The sequence below is a fragment of the Hypanus sabinus genome, chromosome 1 (genome assembly GCF_030144855.1).
Source record: "Hypanus sabinus isolate sHypSab1 chromosome 1, sHypSab1.hap1, whole genome shotgun sequence".
Taxonomy (NCBI): Eukaryota; Metazoa; Chordata; class Chondrichthyes; order Myliobatiformes; family Dasyatidae; genus Hypanus; species Hypanus sabinus.
Window position 1 is genome coordinate 127,631,538 of NC_082706.1, and position 24,460 is coordinate 127,655,997.

Below are 24,460 nucleotides of genomic sequence, written 5' to 3' on the forward strand. Positions count from 1 at the left end.
GTATTCCCTTTGAATGAACTCAACTAATTTCCAAAGTTATCAGCAATTAGTTCATTTATCCCTGCCTCCGATTTTAAAGAACAGTATAATGTTAGCAATCCTCTGGCACCATAGTTACAGCCAGTGAACACTGAACAATTATAGTGAGAGAACTTACTATTTCATCCATCATTTCTTTCAACAACCTAGGATACACTTCATAAGGGTCTGATAGTCTATCCATTTTCAAAGATGTAAAAACCTATAAATGACCTTTCGTAATGTTTTTTTCCATCCAATAAACTGCAGTCACCAGCCAGAACATCAGCATAAATGTACCTCCCTCTTCTGTGAAGCCAGTTTCAGAATATTCATTTATGTTTCCAATATTCCCTTCTTCCTTGGGTTATCTTTTAGTTCCTTGATCAGCCCCAATTTTTCCATAAATTATCTATTGCACCTTATATGCTTACAAAAATACATTTTGATTTTTATTGATTTAATTTGCATGTCTTTCCTTTCCCAGTTTCCCTGTTAACTTCACTTCTATGTGTTCCACGTGCTCCTGGGTTCTACATCAAAATACCAGGGACCCAAATCTCAGTTGATGGGGGAGGGTGAAGTGATTGGGGTTCTCTCTGGAACTCTAGTTAGCTGCACACATTACAGTGCCTTAACCATCCATAAATTCAGGGTCCAATGGATGTTTGCTGCCAGGAACTTGCTGGCGAGGGGCTGTGCTCATATTGGTTTATTGTTGTATGTACTGAGATACGGTGAAAAACTTTTGTTCGTGTGCCAACCATGTTCACACATAAGTACATCAAGTTAGAAAGAGAATGCAGAATGTACTGTTGCAGTGACAGAGAAAATGTAGTGCAGGTAAAGAATGTAAAGTGACAGGGCCACGACAAGGGAGGTTGGGGATCAAGATTTTGGCTTCAGAGCTGTTAGGGAGACTTTAAACTAGGTTGGTAGAGGAATGGAAACTGGAGTGATGGGGCTGACGATGGTGCAACTGGTGGAGAAGTCGATGCAGTGTGTATTGAGACTGTGGATGGAGGGGCAGATGACAAGGAGATATCCGGCCACTGAGATGATGTGAAGAGAACATGGGGTAAAATTGAAAAGGGTGATGAATACAGTACTGAAAGTGTTATATTTGAATTCATGCAGTATACAGAATAAGGTAGATAATCTAGTAGTAAAGTTAGAGATTGACAGGTACAATGTGGGCATCACTGAGCCATGGCTTAAAGAAGATATATTTGGGAGCTTAACATCTAAGGATACACATTGCATTGAAAGGACAGGCAGATAGGTAGAGGAGATGTGGTGGTTCTGTTGGTAAAAAAAATTAAATCAAAAAAAAAAAAAAAAAAAAAAAAAATCCTTAGAAAGAAGTGACATAGGATCAGAAGTTGTAGCATCCTAAAGATCCTGATGGGAGTTATATACAAAACTGTGCAAAAGTCTGAGGCACATGTATATAGCGAGGTTACCTCAGATTTTTGCACACTACTGCACAATGTGAAGTGGTAAACGAGTTTGTAAATCTGGCAGGAGCAAAGGATATTGGGAAGGTGAGGGTTGAGTGCCATTGGAGGGGTGTGGGGTGAGAAGGAGGGAATGCCAGAGGTGGGGGTGGCACGGTGCAGTCACACCCAGCCCTGAGATGCCAGACAAAATCATTTGATTCTTAACGGTTGGTTTATTGATCATTACATAATGTCTCTCTGGTACATCCTGCTCCCTCCACACTCCCTTCCCCATTTCCCAACCTTGTTCCCCCTCCGACTGTCCCTTTCCCACTCTCAGTCCTTAAAAGAGACTCGTATCTGAATCACATCACTCACATATGTCATGAAATTTGGATTTTGTTTGTAGCAACAGTAAAGTGCAAAAGTCTTAGGCACTGTAGCTGTATATATGTGCCGAAGACTTTTGCACGATGATCTACAGGCCCCCAAACAATAGCCGGGATGTGGGATATAAATTTCAGTGGGAAATTATAAAAGTGTGTAATAAGGGCAATGTTAAAATTGTCCTGGGAGATTTCAATGTGCAGGTAGACAGGAAAAACCGGGTTGGGTTTGGATCCCAAGAGAGGAAAGTCGTAGGATGCCTTCAAGATTTTTTTTAGAGCAGGTTGTAGTTCATCCCATTAGGGGAACGGCAATTCTGGATTGAGTGTTGTGTAATGAACCAGATTTGATTAGGGAGCTTTAGATAATGGAGCCCAGGATGGCAGAAATTATAATATGATAGAACTCACCTTGCATTTTCAGAGGGAGAGACTAAAGTCAGACATATCAGTATCACACTAGAGTAAAGGGAATTGCAGAGGCAAGAAAGAGGAGCTGGTCAAAGTTGATTGTAAGAGCGTATTAGCAAGGATGATGGCAGAACAGCAATGACTAGAGTTTCTGGGGTAATTCAGAAGGCACGAGATAGATACATCCCAAAGATGAAGAAGTATTCTAAAAGAGGAATGAGGCAACTGTGGCTGACAAGGAAGTCAAAGGCAGCATAAAAACAAATGAGAGGGCCTCCTTCTGTACCTCCCTCTGCAATTGGATCCTTGACTTCCTAACCGGAAAACCACAATCTGTGCAGATTAGTGATAACATCTCCTCCTCACTAACGATCAACACTGGTGCACCTCAGGGGTGTGTGCTTAGCCCACTGCTCTACTCTCTATATACACATGACTGTGTGGCTGGACATAGCTCAAATACCATCTATAAATTTGCTGATGATACAACCATTGTTGGTAGAGTCTCAGATGGTGACAAGAGGGCATACAGAAGCGAGATATGCCAACTAGTAGAGTGGTGTCACAGCAACAACCTGGCACTCAACATCAGTAAGATGGAAGAATTGATTGTAGTCTTCAGGAAAGATAAGATGAAGGAACACAAACCAATCCTCATAGAGGGATCAGAAGTGGAGAGAGTGAGCAGTTTCAAGTTCTTGAGTGTCAAGATCTCTGATGATCCAACTGGGTCCCAACATACCAATGCAGTTATAAAGAAGGCAAAACAGCGACTATACTTCATTAGGAGTCTGAAGAGATTTGGTATGTCAACAAATACACTCAAAATCTTCTATGCTTGTACTGCGGAGAGCATTCTGACAGGCTGCATCTCTGTCTGGTTTGTGGGGGTGGGAGGCTACTGCATAGGACCGAAAGTCATTTCTAGATTACCTATAATACCTAATACAATGTAAATGCTCTGTAAATAGTTGTTATACTGTATTGTTTAGGGAATAATAACAAGAAAAAATAGTTTGTACATGATCAAATAACAAGTGCTGGAGAGAGAACTTACGGGTTTTCCCGATCCGCAGTTGGTTGAAACCATGCATGCGGAATCTGCGGATAAGGAGGACCGACTGTATAGGCCAGTTAGCCTGGCATCAAAGGTAGGTAAGATGTTGGAATCCATTATTAAGAATTAAGTTTGGGGTACTTGAAGACACATGATAAAGTAGACCAAAGTCAGCATGGTTCCCTGAAAGACAAATCTCGTGTGACAAATCTGTTGGAATTCTTTGACAAAATAACAGGCAGGATAGATAAAGGAGAGTCAATGGATGTTGTTTATTTGGTTATCCAGAAGGCTTGAGGCCACACATGAGGCTGCTTAACAGTAGCCCAAGGTATTACAGGAAAGATATGAGCATGGATAGAAGATTGGCTGATTGGCAGGTGGCAAAGCGTCAGAATAAAGGCGTCTATTCTGGTTGGCTGCCAGTGGCTAGTGGTGCTCCACAGGATCGATATTGGAACCATTTATTTTCATGTTATGTGTCAGTGACTTGAATGACAGAATTGATGGATTTGTGGCCATGTTTGCAGACGATAAAAAGATAGGCGGAGCTGAGGAAGCAGGGAGTCTGCAGAAGGACTTAGACAGATTGAGAGAATGGGCAAAGGTGAGGCAGATGGAATATAGTTCAGGGGAAGTGTATGATCTAGGACTGTGCTAGGAAGAATAAAGGCACAGATACTTTCTAAGTGGGGAGAAAATTTGAAAATCAGAGGTGCAAAGGGACTTAGAAGTCCTTGTACAGGATTCCTTAAATATTAGCTTTCAGGCTGAGTCAGTAGTAAGGAAGGCAAACGTAATGTTAGCATTCATTTTGAAAGGTCTAGAATATAAGAGCAAGAATATGATGTTGAGGCTCTAAAAGACATTGGTCAGACCTCACTTGGAATATTGTGAGCAGTTTTTGGCCCGTTATCTAAGAAAATGTATGCAGGCATTGAAGAAGTACCAGAGGATGTTGACAAGATTGATTTTGGGAATTAAAGGCTTACCATATGAGGAGTGTTTGATGGCTCTGGGTCTGTACACTCTGGAGTTTAGAAGAAGATGGGGGTGGATCTCATTGAAACATATTGAATATTGATAGACCTAGATAGAGTGGATGTGAAAAGGATGTTTCATATAATAGGGCAGTCTAGGATCAGAGGGCACAGCCTCAGAATGGAGGGAACAGAGATGAGGAGGAATTTCTTTAACTGGAGGGTTATGAATCTATAGAATTCTTTGCCACAGTTGGATGTGGAGGCCAAGTTATTAGGTATATGTAAAATGAAGGTTGATGGATTCTTGGTTAGTTAGGGGATCAAAGGTTACAGGGAGAGGGCAGGAGAGTGGGCTTGAGAGGGATAATAAATCAGCCATGATGGAATGGCAGAGCAGACTTGATGGACAAAATGGCATTATTCTGCTCCTGTCTTATTGTCTTATGGTCTTTAGCACATGAGACTTGAAAAATCTAATAACACTGGGATGGAAGCTTTATTTCGGGCTAGTGGTTCATGTCTTCAAATTTTTATATCTTCTGCTTGATGGGAGAAAGAAGAGAAAGTAGCTTGGATAGGACAGGGTCATGTTGGCTGCATTGCTGAGGCAGTGTATGTAGAGAAAGTCAACCAGATAGGGGCTGGTTTGCATTTTATCTGGGCTGCGTTTACAACTCTGCATTTTTTTGTAGTCATGGGCAGAACATTTGCCACTCCAAACTGTGAAACTGTATACCCATATAGGATGCTTTCTATGGCGCACATGACTATTGCGTTCATCTTCGCCTTTTGGCTGGAAAGTCTGATGGAAGCCTCACAGCATCTGTGGAAACAGAGCTAGCTTGTCACGATGACCATCTGGGTAGTACTGTTTAACTTGAAACAGGAACTCTTTCCCTTTCCACAGATGCTGTCTGGCTGAATGCTACCTGCACTTTCTGTTTTTATGTCAAACAACTCCTGCCTGGTGTTTTCCTGCATGTATGCAAGTTGTTATAGTCACAAAGTAGAGCATTTCCAATCTGAAGGCAAATTTTTGTTGCATTACTCATTTCTTTAATCCTATGGCACCTTGATTTGTGCATCACAGCCTCTTTCCCAAAAGACTGTCTTATAGAATCCCTGACATGTGACCTCGACATGACAATCCAGGTCCCTCGGCTACCCAATTCTTGCAAGGCTCTTTATTGGTGCGTGCTGGATATGCCAGAGAATTAACAGCAAATTTACCCTCTTTATGAGGCTGACTGAATGCTGAGTATTTCCAGTATTCTCCATTTTCTTTCAATGCAGCAAATCATTTTTATGGAAGTCAATTTAGATTAACTTCTGTCAACAAGCACTTTCTACCTCACTGAGTTAGCCTTTTCTAGCACTCAGTTAATATGCCACTGCTATTAGTAGATGTTTTGACAACTTTGTGTGGTCTGAAAGTGACAGATATTAGAGCCATTTTTAATTTTTTTGTTGTCATCAATTACTTTTGCCAATATATTTTCCCCAGTGGAATCGTCAGTCTTCTGATAATACACTGTACTTTGCATTAAATACTTGAGGAATTGTTCACTTTCAAAGATTGCATAAAGAAAGGTTTGAGACTCATCTGAACAAAAGGCTCTTTACAGTGAAGTAATCAAAATCAACATTTTCAGAGGTAGAGCAACAAGCATGATCATAATGGTGAAGGTTTGTGGGATCAAATTACTCACTCCTATTTCAGTTTCATCTGTTCTTATGTTGTCTTTGTGTTCTTCTTTGCACATTACTTTTGCCTTGAAGTCGCATAAATGACCATCTAGCTATAATCACATAAAATATTGCCCCTTTCCTGGATGTGTAGATTCATAGAGTAATACAGCATCAAAACAGTTTCTTTGGCCTAACGTGTCCACGAAAACCAAGGTGCTTACCTAAGCTGGAAATTTGTCTATGTTTGGCCTGTACTCATCTAAACATTTCCAATTCATAGACTTATCCATATTAATTGTCGTTATTGTACCTCAAGTGTTTTCTCTGGGCTTCCTCCACATGGACTCTCTCCAAATAATCCCACCGTTCGCCAACTGATCAATATATTCTATCTTGTCATTGAAGACCTCCAAGTAACAATTCCAAGTGAAAGTCACATGGGTTACTATTCACCTCCTCTTTCCATTACCCATGAGAGTTCTAAAATAAAGTTTTTTTGCTGTCCATTATACTTAAGATATCTTCCACCAACAACATTTGTCTTCTGTTATAAGCTTCTTATGGCAGAGAATAAAGCTATTCAACCCATTAAACATGGAGAATGTTTCAATATTGTCAGTCCAATTACTTACAATTCCCTGTTCTCTTCCATCATAGCCCTGCATTTTTATTGTCAATTCAAGTATCTATCCAATTCCCATTTAAAAGTTGCCATGAAATTGATTTATTCAGGCAGGGCATTCCAGTTCACAACAGCTCACGATGTGAAATATATTGCCTCTTGTCACCTTAAGCTCTTTTGCCAATCAATTTAAAACAGTGTCCCCTGACTATTAGCCCTTCCAATGATAGAATGTGTCTCCTTATTTATTTGTGCTTTGTAATTTTGAGCATCTCTGTCAAAACTTCTTTTGTCATCTCTGTTCCGTGGAAAAAAATGCTCATCCTTTCTGCATCTGTTATTCATGGTTACATTCTTGTCAAACACTTTTGCATCCTCCATAAGGCTTGATCCAAATCCTGAAGTATAATGCTCAAAATTATGCACCCTACTCCAGATGTGTTTCATCATAACTTCCCTGCATTTTTATCCTGTGTCTCCATTAATAAAATTAAAGATGTTTTATAGAATTTTACAGCAAAGATAGTGATTTTTTGGACACCTTTGGCTAAATTTACTCGAACACCATAATCCTGCAATTTTGGTCTTCTATCTTTAAGGATCTGTTACATTCACTACCTAATGTCTCTGTGTACATTTCGAACCAAGTCTCATGTGTACTATCAGGTCTCTATGTTCTGGCATAGATCCTTTTTAAGGCTGCACCATTTAGATGATATTGATGCCATTCATGCTTCCTATCAATATTAATTACTGCGTGCCTGCTCCTTCCTTTCTGAAGTCTATTACCACCCTTTCAGTTATTTATTTCCAAGTTGTGACTTCTGAAAACTTATGGTCTGAAATATTTTTATCTCCATTTTGAATATCCTTGCTGCTTTTTGTTTCCAAAACATCTTTGCTTGCATTTCGCAGAAGTCCCCCTCATCAGAGTGGCTAATTTTTTGCTACATCTTAAATTGGTATTTAAAAAACCAATCCACGATAGGGCCATACACAGCAAAAAGAAGATGCAATACAATGATTCGTGTGCCTACTTCCTCCAAGTCTGAAAGTAGACAATACTTTTCAGCAAGGAGGTTGATCCTCAGAATTATTCCTATTCTGTACATCTGTTCCTCCAGATTCTAGATATCCCTGAAGAAAGCATTAATCTGCCCCAATAATGTAGAACGTGACTGCTGTCATCGTTAGTCACAGTTATCTAACAAATGAGCAAGGTTTATGCCCCCTTTTTGTGCCATTTTGCTTCTTGAGTTCCACACCTCTCTCTGCTGCTTAATACCATGTAGATGTTAAGGTCAAGGAATTCAGCTCTGTTGGTTGAGCTGTCAGTAACAGTGAGTGAAGGCTACAAACCATTATCTGCAATTAGGGACCTGAAGCTGCTATGTTCCTATCAAGTAGATAGAGAAAATCTATTATTCTCTCCACTGACTTTATTTTTAATGTCTGTCTATTAGTGCCTGGTGCAATTCCAAAAGCCTCGGTGCAAGGAAGCCCCTTTGAGGAGAAGATTTATCTGCAATGGAAAGAGCCGATTGAAACGTTTGGCATTATCACACTTTATGAGGTAAAGCAATATTTGATTTTATGGTTGCACAGTTTTGCGGCATACAGTGCTGTATCTCACACAAGATGGGGAGGTAGTGGGCTTCAATAGAGTTACGATCAAATGGATACTAATATTAAAGACTTGAGTTTACTTTCTAACAAGCACTGGGGACGATTTGCCACATGGGACCAAAATTCAACTTAATTTGGTGCCTTCACTGAAAAAGGGTGGAAATTGAAAGGATAAATAACTCATCCATAATTTTAGTCTGGTGTCTTTGTTTGCTCTAGGGACATGATTGTTTAGTAAGATTACTATTTGCACCGCTCTCCATAGTATTGAAAACTACTGCTTCTGTGTGCACTTCCTTTCATTCCCTCCTTTTTACACTTGCAGTCTGAAGTCACCTTGGTAAACCAAATGTAGTTGTACTCAGATCAACTGTTAGACACTGCAGGACCACCAGTGATGGGGGGCTGGAACTGACACATATCAGAAATATCCATTTGAATTGTTCAATTTATAACAGGAACATATATAAGAAAAGCAACTTTAATTTTAACATGTGAGACTAAATGACACATGAATGTCTTGGAACTGTTATCCTGACTTTCTTACTTTGACTCAACCAAAAACTGCAATTGGTCACAGGGGCTAAATATTTGAAGCTCAGTGGATCAAAGGCTATGGTGAACTGGCACTTAAGAGGAGTTCAGCTTGGGGCTATGTGGTGAACTACATATACCTGTCTGGACTCGCCCCTCTGCTGACTGTGGTGAACTACATATACCTGTCTGGACACGCCCCCCTGCTGACTGTGGTGAACTACATATACCTGTCTGGACACGCCCCCTGCTGACTGCTCCTGTGGCTCCTCCCACAGACCCCTGTATAAAGGCGATTGAGGCCTGAGCCCGGCCTCTCAGTCTCCAGGATGTAGTATGGTGGTCACTCGCTGCTTGTTCCTTCTTCCAGTCAATAAAAGCCGATATCTCGCCTTCACGTCTCAGAGTGAGTTATTGGTGGTGCATCAGGCTACTAGCTATGTTCATATTGAATGCTGAGGCTGGAATGAGGAAAAATTAGCCTACTATACCTATTTTGTTCTGGTTTTAGGCTCTTATTATTTAATTGTCTTTATACTGTTAGTCCATTTAATTCATTGTATGTAATTCCTAAGAAGGAAGGAAGGCAGAAGATAGGAAATCATAGCCCAGTTAGCCTGACTTCAGTGTTTGGGGAGATGTTGGAGTATGTTATATGAATGAGGTTTTGGGGTCCTTGGAAGCACGTGATAAAATAGGCCCTAGTCAGCATGGTTTCCTGAAGGGGAAATCTTGCCTGGTGAATCTGCTGAAATTCCTCAAAGAAATAACAGGCAAGATAGACAAAGAAGAGTCAGTAGATGTCGTTTACTTGGATTTACAAAGAGCTTTTATCTAGGTGCCACACATAGGGCTGCTTAACAAACTAAGAGTCCATGATATTACAGGAAAGGTACTATAAGACATAAGATACAAAGGTACTATAAGATATAAGAGCAGAAATAGGCCATTGGCCTGTTGAGTCTGCTCTGCTGTTCAATCATGGGCTGATCCAATTTTTCCAGTCATCTCCACTCCCCAGCTTTGCCCCATACCCGATGCCCTGGCTAATCAAGAACCTATCTATCTCTACCTTAAATACACCCAATGACTTGGCCTCTGCAGTCGCTCGTGGCAACAAATTCTACAGAATTCTACACCTCTCACTAAAGTAATTTCTCCACATCTCAGTTCCTTCAATCCTGAAGTCATGCCCTCTTGTCCTAGAATCCCCTACCATGGGAAATAACTTTGCCATATCTAATCTGTTCAGGCCTTTTAACATTTGGAATGTTTCTATGAGATCCCCTCTCATACTTCTGAACTCCAGGGAATACAGCCCAAGAGCTGACAGACATTCCTCATACGGTAACCCTTTCATTGCTGGAATAATGCTTGTGAATCTTCTTTGAACCCTCTCCAATATCAGTACTGTATATCCTTTCTAAAATAAGGAGCCCAAAACTGCACACAATATTCCAAGTGTGGTCTCACGAGTGCCTTATAGAACTTCAACATCACATCCCTGCTCTTATATTCTATACCTCTAGAAATGAATGCCAACATTGCATTTGCCATCTTCACAACAGACTCATCCTGGAAGCTAATCTTTAGGGTATCTTGCACAAGGACTCACAAGTCCCTTTGCATCTCTGCATTTTGAATTCTCTCCCCATCTGAATAATAGTCTGCCCATTTATTTCTTCCACCAAACTGCATGACCATACACTTTCCAACATTGTATTTCATTTGCCACTTCTTTGCCCATTCCCCTAAACAATCTAAGTCTCTCTGCAGGCTCTCTGTTTCCTCAACACTACTCGCTCCTTCACCTATCTTTATATCATTGGCAAATTTAGCCACAAATCCATTAATTCTGTAGTCCAAATCATTGACATACATCATCACCGACCTCTGTGGAACTTCACTGGTAACCGACAGCCAGCCAGAATAGGATCCCTTTATTCCCACTCTCTGTTTTCTACCAACCAGCCAATGCTTCACCCAAGTTAGTAACCTCCCTGTAATTCCATTGACTCTTATCTTGCTAAGCAGCCTCATGTGCGGCACCTTGTCAAAGACCTTCTGAAAATCCAAGTACACCAAGTCTACTTCATCTCCTTTCTCTACCCTGCTTGTAATTTCCTCAAAGAATTGCAGTAAGTTAGTCAGTCAGGATTTTCCTTTCAGGAAACCATCTTGTCATGTGCCTCCAGGTACTCCATAATCTCATCCCAAACAATTGATTCCAACAACTTTCCAACCACTGATATCGGGTTAACAGGTCTATATTTTCATTTTTGCTGCCTCCCACCCTTATAAAATAGCAGAGTAGATTGAGTAGCAGATTGGCTCCCTGGCAGAAGGCAAAGAGTGGGAATAAAGAGAGCCTTCTCTGTTTGGCTGCCTGTGACTGGTGGTATTCAGCAGGGGTTGATGGTGAGAGCACTTGTTTTCACGATATATGTCAATAATTTGGATGATGGAATTGTGGACAGATTTGTAGACAATGCAGTGATAGGTGGAAGGGCAAGTAGTGTTGAGAAAGGAGGGAGTCTGCAGAAGGACAGAGATTCGAAGCAAGAAGGCTGTGAGTGGAACGGCTAAGGATTTTCAGAGAGAAGGCATTTTACCACTTGGAGTAAAGAGAGGCAAGACTGCGCAGGTGTGTGACGTCAGCCAGTAGAGCGGGAAAAGTTTAAAAAGGCAAGGATTCTTCTGCAGTTTCAGATTCAAAGTAAGAAGACTGCAAATAGATCGGCTAAGGATTTTCAGAGACAAGGCATTTTCCTACTCGGGGTAAAGAGAGGCAATACCACGCAGGTGTGTGACATCAGCCAGTAGAGCGGGAAAAATTTTAAAAGAAGACCGCCATATCTAGCGGGCAGTGGAGTGAGAGGGTAGCAGAGTGATAGGGCTTTGGCTCAACGGGCTTAGGCAGTAATGGGACAAGGTGAGGTAGGTTTACCTGTGTTAATTGCGGAAAGTAAGTATGTGTGTGAGGCCAGCGTTCTGTGCTCAGTGTCAGACATAGGAAGTCCTGGAGTCTCCCAGCCTCCCGGATGGCCATATCTGCAACTGGTGTGTCGAGCTGCAGTTCCTAAGGGAGATGACCTTCGTCCAGTCAGGGAAAGCGAGGGAGGTGATAGAAAGGAGTTACAAGCAGGTGATCACACCACGGCCATGGGAGAGGGAAGGGAAAGAATCAGGTGCTAGAGAGTACCCCTGTGGCTGTCCCCCTAAACCATAAGTACTCCTGCTTGAGTACTGTTGGGGGGTTGGGGGGAGACAGCCTACCTGGGGGAAGCGGCAGTGGTTGTTCCTCTGGCACGGAGTGTGGCCTTGCGGCTCAGAAGGGTAGGGAAAAGAAGAGGAAAGAAGTAGTGATAGGAGACTCTATTGTTAGGGGGTCAGACAGGCGATTCTGTGGATGCAGGAAAGAAACTCGAATGGTAGTATGCCTCCCAGGTGCGAGGGTCTGGGATGTTTTAGATCCTATCCATGATATCCTGCAGTGGCAGGGAGAACAGCCAGAGGTCGTGGTACGTGACATAGGTAGGAAAAGGGAAGAGGTCTTGAAAACAGACTGCAGGGAGTTAGGAAGGAAGTTGAGAAGCATAAGCGCAAAGGTAGTAATCTCAGGATTACTGCCTGTGCCATGTGACAGTGACTATAGAAATAGAATGAGATGCAGGGTAAATGTGTGGCTGAGGGATTGGAGCTGGGAGTAGCAATTCAGATTTCTGGATCATTGGGACCTCTTTTGGGTCAGGTGTGACCTATACAAAAAGGATGGGTTGCACTTGAATGCTGGGGGGGACCAATATTCTGGTCAGGAGGTTCGTTAAGGCAACTGGGGAGAGTTTAAACTAGAATTGTTGGGGGTTGGGAACTGAACTGAAGAGATTGGGAAAGAGGTGGTTTCCTCATAAATAGAGAAAGCTTGGAGACAGTGTGTGACGGGGGATAGGCAGGTGATAGAGAAGGGATGCGCTCAGACCAACGGTTTGAGATGTGTCTATTTTAATGCAAGGAGTATTGTGAACAAAGTGGATGAGCTTAGAGAGTGGATCAGTACTTGGAGCTATGATGTGGTGGCCATTACAGAGACTTGGATGGCTCAGGGACAGGAATGGTTACTTCAAGTGCCAGGTTTTAGATGTTTCAGAAAGGACAAGGAGGGAGGCAAAAGAGGTGGGGGCATGGCACTGTTGATCAGAGATAGTGCCACGGCTGCAGAAAGGGTGGATGTCATGGAGGGATTGTCTATGGAGTCTCTGCTGGTGGAGGTTAGGAACAGGAAGGGGTCAATAACTCTACTGGGTGTTTATTATAGGCCGCCCAAAAATAACAGGGATATTGAGGAACAGATAGGGAAACAGATCCAACAGATTCTGGAATAATTACAGAGTTGTCGTGGTGGGAGATTTTAATTTCCCAAATATCAGTTGGTGTTTCCTTACAGCAAGGGGTTTAGATGGGGTGGAGTTTGTTAGGTGTGTTCATGAAGGTTTCTTGACACAGTATGTAGATAAGCCTAGAAGAGGAGAGACTGTACTTGATTTGGTATCGAGAAATGAACCTAGTCAGGTGTCAGATCTGTCAGTGGGAGAGCATTTTGGAGATAGTGATCATAATTCTATCTTCTTTACAAAAGCATTGAGAGAGATAGGAACAGACAAGTTATAAAAGCGTTTAATTAGAGTACGGGGAATTATGAGGCTATCAGACAGGAACTTAGAAGCTTAAATTGGAAACAGATTTTCTCAGGGAAAGGTACAGAAGAAATGTGGCAAATTTTCAGGGGATATTTGTGTGGAGTTCTGCATAGGTACGTTCCAACGAGACAGGGACTTATGGTAGGGTATGGGAACCGTGGTGTACAAAGGCTGTAGTAAATCTAGTTATGAAGAAAAGAAAAGCTTACGAAAGCTTCAGAGAGCTAGGTAATGTTAGAGATCTAGAAGATTATAAGGCTAACAGGAAGGAGCTTAAGAAGGAAATTAAGAGAGCCAGAAGGGGCCATCAGAAGGCCTTGGCAGGCAGGATTAAGGAAAACCCAAAGGCATTCTACAAGTAGGTGAAGAGCAAGAGGATAAGACGTGAAAAAATAGGACCTATCAATTATGACAGTGGGAAAGTGTGTATGGAACCGGAGGAAATAGCAGAGGTACTTAATGAGTACTTTACTTCAGTATTCACTATGGAAAAGGATCTTGGTGACTATAGTGATGACTTGCAGGCAGACTGAAAAGTGAACATGTAGATATTAAGAAAGAGGATGTGCTAGAGCTTTCGGAAAGCATCAAGTTGGGTAAGTCACCGGGACGGGACGAGGTGTAACCCAGGCTACTGCGGGAGACAAGGGAGGAGATTGCTGAGCCTCTGGAAATGATCTTTGCATCACCAATGGGGACGGGAGAGGTTCCAGAGGATTGGATGGTTGCGGATGTTGTTCCCTTATTCAAGAAAGTGAGTAGAGATAGCCCAGGAAATTATAGACCAGTGAGTCTTACTTCAGTGGTTGGTATGTTGATGCAGAAGATCCTGAGAGGCAGGATTTATGAATATTTGGAGAGGTATAATATGATTAGGAATAGTCTGCATGGCTCTGTCAAGGGCATATCATGCCTTATGAGCCTGATTGAATTTTTTGAGGATATGACTAAACACATTGATGAATGAAGAGCAGTCGATGTAGTGTATATGGATTTCAGCAAGCATTTGATAAGGTACCCCATGCAAGGCTTATTGAGAAAGTAAGGAGGCATGGGATCCAAGAGGACATTGCTTTGTGGATCCAGAACTGGCTTGCCCACAGAAGGCAAAGAGTGGTTGCAGACGGGTCATGTTCTGCATGACAAACAGACATACTTTATACTTTATTGATCCCGAGGGAAACTGGGTTTCATTACAGCCGCACCAACCAAGAATAGTGAAGAAATATAACAATATAAAACAATAAATAATTAAATAATAAGTTAATCATGCCAAGTGGAAATAAGTCCAGGACCAGCCTATTGGCACAGGGTGTCTGACACTCCTAGGGAGGAGTTGTAAAGTTTGATGGCCACAGGTAGGAATGACTTCCTATGATGCTCAGTGTAACATCTCGGTGGAATGAGTCTCTGGCTGAATGTACTCCAGTGCCTAACCAGTACATTATGGAGTGGATGGGAGTCATTGTCCAAGATGGCATGCAACTTGGACAGCAACTTCTTTTCAGACACCACCGAGAGAGGGTCCAGTTCCATCCCCATGACATCACTGGCCTTATGAATGAGTTTGTTGATTCTGTTGGTGTCTGCTACCCTCAGCTTGCTGCCCCAGCACACAACAGCAAACATGATAGCACTGGCCACCACAGCCTTGTAGAACATCCTCAGCATCGTCCGGCAGATGTTAAAGGACCTCTATCTCCTCAGGAAATAGAGGTCGGTCACCAGTGGTTTGTCTCAGGGATCTGTTCTAGGACCCCTTCGTGATTTTTATGAATGACCTAGATGAGTAAGTGGAGGGATGGGTTAGTAAGCTTGCTATGACACAAAGGTTAGGGGTGTTGTGGATTGAGTGGAGGGCTGTCAGAGGTTACAGCAGGACACTGATCGGACGAAAACTGAGCTGAGAAGTGGCAGATGGAGTTCAACCTAGATAAGTGTGAAGTGGTTCATTTTAGTAGGTCCAATATGATGGCAGAATGTAGTATTAATGGTAAAACTCTTGGCAGTGTGGAGGATCGGAGGGATCTTGGGGCCTGAGTCCATAGGATGCTCAAAGCAGCTGTGCGGGTTGACTCTGGGCATACGGTGTATTGGCCTTCATCCATCATGGAATTGAATTTAGGAGCCAAGAGGTTATGTTGCAGCTATATAGGACCATGGTTGGACCCCACTTGGAGTACTGTGCTGAGTTCTGGTCGCCTCACTACAGGAAGGATGTGGAAATCATAGAAATGGGTGTAGAGGAGATTTATAAGGATGTTGCCTGGATTGGGGAGCATTCCTTATGAAAACAGGTAGAGTGAACTTGGCCTTTTCTCCTTGGAGTGACGGAGGACGAGAGGTGAATTGATAAGATGATGAAAGGCATTGATGATGTGGATAGTCAAAGGCTTTTTCCCAGGGCTGAAATGGTTGCCACAAGAGGGCACAGGTTTAAGGTGCTTGGGAGTTGGTACAGAGGAGATGTCAGGGGTAAGTTTTTTACTCAGAGAATGGTGAGTACATAGAATGGGCTGCTGGCAACAGTGGTGGAGGCAGATGTGATAGGGTCTTTTAAGAGATTTTTGGATAGGTACATGAGCGTGGAAAAATAGAGGGCTATGGATAACCATAGTAATTTCTAAGGTAGGGACATGTTCGGCACAACTTTGTGGGCTGAAGGGCCTGTATTATGCTGTAGATTTTCTATGTTTCTATGTTTTCAAGGACAGAGTGGGAGAATGGGCAAAGAAGTGTTAGTTGGAATATAATGTAAGGAAGTATATGATCATGCACTTTAGTAGGAGGAATAAAAGTGTAATCTATTTTCTAAATAGGGGTAAATTCAAAAATCAGGAGTGTAAAGGGACTCAGGAGTCCTTGTGCAGGATTCCCTAAAGATTATTTTGCAGGTTGAGTTCGTGGTAAGGAACGTAAATGTAATGCTAGCATACATTTCAATATAAGAGCAAAGGTGTAGTGCTGAGACTTTATAAGACATTTGTCAGATCACACTTGGAGTATTGTGAGCAGTTTTGGGCCCCTTATCTAAGAAAAGATGTGCTGACTTCCGAGAAGGTCCAGAAGAGGTTCATAAAAATGATTTCAGGAATGAAAGGGTTAAAATACAAGGATTTTTAATGACTCTGGGCCTGTACTTGCTGAAGTTTAGTAAAATGAGGAGGTAATCTCATTGAAACCTTTTGAATATTGCAAGGTGTGGACAGAGTGGATATTGGGAGGATGATTCCTATGGTGGGTGAGATGGATTAAGAGCCACAGACTCAGACTGGAGGGATATCCATTTTGAAAAACGATGAGGAGGAATCTCTTGAGCCAGAGGATAGTGAATCTGTGGAATTCATTGCCACAGTTGTCCACTGGCCAAGGTATTGAGTCTATTTAAAGTGGAGGTTGATAGTTTCTTGATTAGTCAAGGTGTCAAAGGTTACGGGGAGAGGGCAGATGAATGGGGTTGAGACAACACAATAAATCAGCTATGTATAGTCTAATTCTGCCCCAATGTCCTATGGTCTAATATTGGTCCCGGTGTTACTCAGTTGTTATTTAAAGACAATCTATGGCACATTTAGCATAACTGCAGTAGTACTATTACAATAAAGGATGTAGAATTTGACACAAATTCTTGTAGGTCTGATTAGGAATCTGAAGAGGTCATCTGAACAGGAAGAGTTTGAGGAAAATGATTCAGCAAGTCAAGTAAAACAGATTGGTTTAATTGTCACATCTCTGCTGACTCTGCTGACAATTTTTCAGCTCCCTTGTTCTGGCACACTCAGTAACCCTTTGATACCTTTTGCTTTGATGTTAATGATATGTGTAAAACTATTCAACAACCATAGTCACAGTGGCTGTTAAAGTTAGTGCTAATTTATGTCACTACTGGTGAGCCAAAGATATTTTATATTAGATTTTTTAAAATCTGGTCTCTGATAGACAGGATTTATATAACAAGATGGATTTAAAAATTCTAAGTGTGTCAACTCACCCACCACTCATGTGATTCAACAAAAATGCATTTTTTGCCAGATGACATGGCAAGAGCCCTGAACACTGAACGCAATGAATATCAGCTTAAATAACAAGCCATTAGCTGGTGGAATTCAGCACGTCAAATAATGTCTAACAGGTGAAAAGGTACTTTAGATGTTTCAAGTCAATGCACTGCATTAGTCCTGATGTAAAGTCTCTACCCAAAATGTCAATGTTCTTTCCTCCCACAAACACTGAGTTCCTCCAGCAGATGGTTTATTGCTCCAGATTTTAGAATTTGCAGTCTCTTGTGTCTCCAAGAAAGAGTTTAATTTGTATTATTTCCTATTGCCTTGAAAAGGCTCTGCAGTCAAAAGCATGCTTCCCATGGACCTCAGCTGCTGTACAAAGCCACCTTACAACTATCACTTGCTCTTAATTGGTCTAGGATGACTTGATTTAAATACCTTACATTGGCAGTTTTAGTTGGGATGAGTGGTCCCTTCAAGAAATGCCAGTCTGGCTGTCAGTGTTTTCTGGAAGTCAGCAAGTTTACACTGGATTCTTCCTCCTGGCTGGAGATTGATAGCATTTGCAGAGATGCATCATGAAGCTGTTGATGTCTGGTTCCTCAGTCAGGAGCTCAGTCTTAATATGTCATAGTGATACTGCATGAAAACAAGTCTTTTGATCCACCAGGTCCATGCTGACCAATGGCCATTCATCCATATTAACCCCAGATTATATCCCTTTGTCTATAGCCTTCTATGTCTTCATGATTCAAATGCTCATCTGGGCACCACTGAAATACTGTAAGCAGTTCAGCGTCCACACCTTCCTTAGGCTGTGTATTCCAGATACACACCACTTTCAGGATGAAAAAAGTCCTCCTCTTATATTTCTATCTTCTTTTACTCTAAATCTACATTCTCTGGTTTTATCCATCTCTTATATGTGGGATATTTTCTTGCGATCTACTGTGCATCCTCTTAAACTCCTCCATTCTAGGGAAAACAGGTCCAGCCTCTCCTGATAATTGAACTGTTCCATCCCAGACAATATCCATGCTTGCCTCTTTATTAGTCAAGGTGTTGAGTTCAAAAGCCAGGAAGCTGTGTGCAGCTTTATAAAATTCTAGTTAGACAGCATTTGGAGTAGTGCATATAGCTCTGGTTGTCCATTGTCAGAAGGATGTTGAGTCTTTGGAGAGGATGCAGAAGAGTTTTACCAGAATGCTGCCTGGATTAGAGGGCGTGTGCTATCACAAGAGGTTGGATAAATGTTGGCTGTTTTCTCTGTAGCAGCAGAGGCTGAGGAGAGATCTGACAGAGGTTTATAAGATTATGAGAGGCATAGATAAAGTAGACAAACAGTATCTTTTTCGCAGGGTTGAAATGTCAAATACCAGAGGGCATGCATTTAAGGTGAGAGGTGGTAATTTCACAGGAAATGAGAGGGACAAATTGCTACACAGAGAGTACTTGGAATGCACTACCTCGAGTGATGGTGGAGGCAAAAACATTAGAGACTTTTAAGAGACATTTAGATAGCACATGAATGTGAGGGAAAAGGAAAGATATGGACATTGTGTAGGCAGAGGGGTTAGTTTAGTTGGTGATTTGATTACTGATTTAATTGGTTCAGCATGACATTGTGGACCAAAGGGTCCATTCCCATGCTGTACTGTGTTATGTTCTCTGTGCAAGAGTCTTGTGCATTAAGGTTTGTCCATTCCTCAGTACTCATGGTGTATGCTCTAGATTTGTTAGTACTCCCACCTAACATTTAGAAGGGTTAAATGACATTTCTCAGTTTGTTTTGCCAACACATCAACTTCATCCTCTAGCCTAAGTCTATCATCTACACTATCTACTCCATTTCATCTGTATACTTACTGAACATGCCCCTCTGTCCACATCCAAATCATCCATGTGAGTTCACACTGTGAGAAACTCATGGCCAAGAAGATATTTATAAATCTTATCCTGACTCCGTTCCCATCAGTCCCATGGATGCTTGACAGCGCGTATGTTCATAAATGCTGACTGACTCTTTAACACCTCCGTATCCCAGTGGTGCCTGTTTGCCCAGCATAAACTTATGTTCTTCATAGCACTGGTCAGTCCCATCTTGGTTAGCAATATCAGCCATCCATTCAAAATAATTTAATATCATTTCGAGCACACAGCTTACATACATAGATTAATAAAGTGACATTAGGTACTGGAGTGACTGTGTGTAAGTTGACTCTGGCAGGAAATAATGAATTATCAGTGGTGGTGGTGGGGTGGGTTAGTGTGTGGAGGTGTTGATCAGCCTTGCTGTTTGGAGAAAGGAATTTGTTTTGAATCTGGTGATCTTGCATGGATGCTACATGGACTCTTCCCTGATGGGAGTGGGACAAACAATCTATGAGCAGGGTGGGTGGGAACCTTCATGATATTGCTGGTCTTTATCCAGTGCATTAATGTGTATATATATCCTTGATGGTGTGTACACGTGTGCCAGTGATGTATTGCGCAGTTTTGTGGAGCCTTCCTGTCTGCCACGGTGCGTGTTCCTTACCATATAGTGATGCAGCTTGCTAGGATGCTCTGTACTGCACATCTACAGAAATATAGATCAGTACAGATGTGCATAGTCCAGCTCTCTTCAACTTTTTCAGAAAGCAGAGGCATTACAGGATGTGTTCTGTGACCGTAAGAGGTTGAGCAAGATGCACACCCCCCGTAGTTTAAAACTGCGCACAGTTTCCACTGCTGTGCTGCCGATATAGGGGGGAGAGTGAGAGGTGCAAATCCTCCTGAAGTTAATAACCATCTTCTTTGTCTTGTTTTTCATTGAAGAAGAAGTTATTTGCCTGGCATCAGACCTCGATCTCTTCGGCCTGCTGCCTGTAGGCTGTCTCATTGTCGTGGTGCTGAGCCCCACCACTGACGTGTCATCAGCGACTTGACAATGTGATTACTCAGGTGTTTGGTCGTATGTGAGCAGAGTGTTAAAACCTAGGGAGCATCCATGTTGAGGAAGGTGGGGAGGAAGCAGCGGTTGTACATCCCGATTATCTGACCATCCAACTCAAACATCACTTGGAGTTTTCAACTAATGATGATCTCATCAAGACCAGCAGACTCTCTTCACTCCAGAGTCTTCTCTGGCGCCAGTGTGAAACATGGGAAATCATTTGAAATACATGACATGACATAGATCAGCATTATCAGATCATTTGAAGACCTTTTGCTCATTACATCTTTATGAGATTACAGGATTAGCGTGCTCAGAGAGACAACTGCTCCTTTATTCAGCGTTTTATCTTTATTTTCAATTGTATCTCTTCCAATTATAAGTTGTGGTCTGCTTCTCTTTCAAGACTAATGTGTAAAAGAATGTGGAAAGAATTCTGACTAAAATCTATTCTTTGTATTGATTTTTGTATAAATCTTATAAAATGTTGAGTGGAGGTAGAGACTGAGATGGATGATTAAGACATTCAAAATCTTTAAAGATGTTCAAATTGAAAACCTTGGAAACCACAGTCAGACAGCATGGAAATGGGGCCTACGGCTCACTGAATGCACACGGACCACCAAGCACCTATGTATACTCATCCTGGACTAATTCCATTTTACTCTTTCCGCACTCACATCACTGTCCTGCAGACTCTGCAAGCCATATGCACAGCAAAGACAATTTACAGTGGCCAATAAGCCTATCGGTCCACTGAATGTGGAAACTGGGGCTGCAGGAGGAAACCTATGCAGTCATAGTGGGATTGTGGGGAGGGGGTGCAAAAGAGGTTCATCAGGATGGTTCTTGGATTAGATAGTATTACCTAACAGGAATTTGAGTTACCTAGCCTGCTTAAATTAGTGTGGGAACATAGATGCTTTGATATTTAAATAATGAAAGAGGACACACATCTCAGGTGAGGGGGATGAGTTCAACGAAGATATGCAGGGCAAGTTTACTTTACACAAAGTGGTGGGTAACTGGTATGTGCTGTCAGGGTTGGTAAAGGACACAAATGTGATAGAGGCACTTATCAAGAGGCTCTTAGATAACCATATGAATATGTGGAGACTGGAAGAAAGTAGGTAACGTGTAGGCATAAGGGATTAGTTTACTTGGGGATTTAATTACTAGTTTAATTATTTTGGCACAACACTGAAGGCCAAAGGGCTTGTTGCTGGTGCTGTACTCTTCTACGTTCCATGACATTGCCATGTGAATGAGAGATGACGGGAAGAAAGCAACCAGCTTAAAGTACAAGAAGGAAATTGAAGAGGGGCAGTCTTTTGCTGAAAAGAATGGTCTGGTGCCTCAGCAATCTTCCCTGTGAGCATCTCCTGATCCTTGTCCAACACCGAACCATCAGTGCCTATGCCCCAGTATGGAAGTTATGCAAAGGCCCAAGGAAAACTTCGATAAGACCATGAGACATAAGAGCAGAATTAGGTAGTTAGTCCCATTGAGACTGCTCTGCCATTTGATCATGGCTGATTTATTATCCCATATACCCCGTTCTTCTGCTTTGATGTCGTCAATTCGAGTTTATCATCATATACGCAAGAATGGTGAGGTACAAGTACAGTGAAAACCTTGCAGCAAGCACACAGATACAGTCAACACACAGAATATACATAAATCATACAAGACAGTGATGAAAAAGAAGAAAAAAATGACTGCAGAAATAAGTCATTAGTGCAAAAACAAGGTGCAGTCAGAAACAAGTCCGTGATAGTGCAGCAGGTGGTTCACAGTGTCCCATTGCTGAGGTAGCATGTGGGTTGTGTAGCTCAGTTCAAGAATCTGCTGGGTGTAGGATAGTAGCTGTTCCTTGATAACATGAGACTGCAATCTTCTGCATTTTCTTCATAAATCGATGTACAGAGTACAGAAGATTGGATGTTATATTTAAATTGTACAAGACGTTGATGAGGCCTAATTTGGAGTATTGTGTGCAGTTTTGGTCAACTACTTACAGGAAAGGTGTAAGCAGGTTTGAAAGAGTACAGAGAACATTTACAAGGATGTTGGCGGGTCCGGAGCACCTGAGTTGTCAGGAAAGAATGAATTGGTTAGGACTTTATTCCTTAGAACATAAAAGATTGGGAGGAGATTTGAAAGAGGTATACAACATTATGAGGGGTATAGATAGGGTAAATGCAAGCAGGCTTTTTCCACTGAGGTTGGGTGGGACTACAACCAGAGATCATGGGTTAAGGGTGAAAGGTGAAAAGTTTAAAGGGAATATGAGGGAAATATCTTTACTCAGAGAGTTGTGGGAGTGTGAAATAAACTGCCAGCGCAAGTGGTCCAGGCAAGCTTGATTTCAACATTTAAGAGAAGTTTAGATAGGTATATGGATAGTAGGGACATGGAGGGCTATGGTGGAACTACAGATCATTGTGAGTACAGTTTAAATGGTTTCAGCATGGACTGGATGGGCCAAAGGGCCTGTTTCTGTGCTGTACTTCTCTATTACTCTATGTACCTTCTGCCAGATGGAATCAGTAAGAAGAGGATAGGATCTTTTTGGTGGTGATGTTTGATGATAAATGCAGCACCTTTGATGATGTCTAACTACCTACTCTTGGTACGCAAATTGCATTTAACAGGTACATTAACATGCATTCATCACCATTCAGTGTGAAGCTTTACAGACATCCCCTTATTTTGTTTGGAATTTTGGCATGAATGGAAGAGACCCAGTCCTAGTAAATAGAAAGATAATTTTTGCATTGATATTGCTCCTCTTATAAGCCATCCTAAACTGCCTTCCAGTTAGTGGAATTCTCTTTTAATTATTATTATGATGTAGAAAATCCAGTCAATTTCTCTGAGCAAGCTGCCACAAGATTCTAATTATCAAATATCTAGTCAGTGATGTTGATAGATAGATTGGCTAGAGCAAAGGTGTTAACTCGTCTGCCTTTCTTTAAGAAAGACACTTAAGACATTGAAATGAAGGAACATCTGACAGTTCAACCGTCATGGAGCATCAGCTTAGGTGTTGAGGTTGGTTTTCCAGATGGGACGTGAACTTTCACTCAGCTGAGATAAAGATGGTGCAATGTACCCCGAGCTGTGGCAGATACAGGTTCTCAACTTGTTTATTGTATATTAATGGTGGTTGATGAGAATGTTGGTTTGCACGTTGAAGTGATACAGTGTCATTTCTTGTTATCTGTCCAGATGAAGGTTAGATGGTTCTTATCCACTGCCAAGGCAAGACTTGTTGAATGCCTGGTGTTGGTCGTGCTTACATCTCTCAATGGTCTGATGTCGTTCCTTTGACTAGCTGAACTGACAATATTAACCATTCACTACCACATACAGGATATAATTGTTACACCATGCATCCAACCACATCAGCCTCCAGGGTTTAGATGCTCTAACTCTCCTGTGTAGCTCCTTTAAAGATTTGGGTTAGCCCCGCTAATTGACACCAGGATTTTAATATGTAAAGGTTCAGTGCTCAGTTGTCAGCTCACCTTTAGATTCTCATCTAATGTCCAGTTTAGAACCCTGTCTTCATTTTGGTCTCAGGTCGTGTCTTGATTCTAGTCTCCGATACTCCAGCATTTGGTGGTCCTAATTCTCCTCACCTAGGTCTCTCATCACAATAATATTTCCAAGTTATTTTGGCATCATTTTGACCAAGTTGCTATCACTGCTGCCTCCAACTCTGAAGGAGCTGTGTTTCAGTTCCAATCCCACTCCCAAGGATATGTGTATGTGGGCCAATAAGCAGTAGTCAAAAAGAGTAAAGTACATGTGACAATCAGTGTTCCATCTAAAGGTCTTTGACCTGAAACATTACCTGTTCATTTCTCCACAGATTTTGCCTGACCTGCTGAGAGGTTTCAAAATTTTCAGCTTTTGTTTGAAATCCAGCAGTTTCTTTTATTATTTACAAGTGATTTGCACACTCTGCTTTTCACCTTACAAAAAAGCAAACAGATTGATGAATAAATGGATACAGCTTTGAACTGGAGGGTAAAATTACATCCCTACAGCTAT

General features: G+C 41.8%; 1 protein-coding gene across 10 annotated transcripts in view; it reads left to right on the forward strand.

Annotated features, from left to right (window-relative positions):
* The window catches only part of LOC132397357 (receptor-type tyrosine-protein phosphatase mu-like), a 981,490-nt gene that overhangs the window by 619,703 nt on the left and 337,327 nt on the right, over positions 1–24,460 (forward strand). For all 10 annotated transcript variants that reach the window (XM_059976027.1, XM_059976037.1, XM_059976052.1 and 7 more), the window contains one exon: positions 8,069–8,178. In XM_059976027.1, the coding sequence (XP_059832010.1) occupies positions 8,069–8,178 (110 nt within the window). The remainder of the gene's footprint in view (positions 1–8,068; positions 8,179–24,460) is intronic.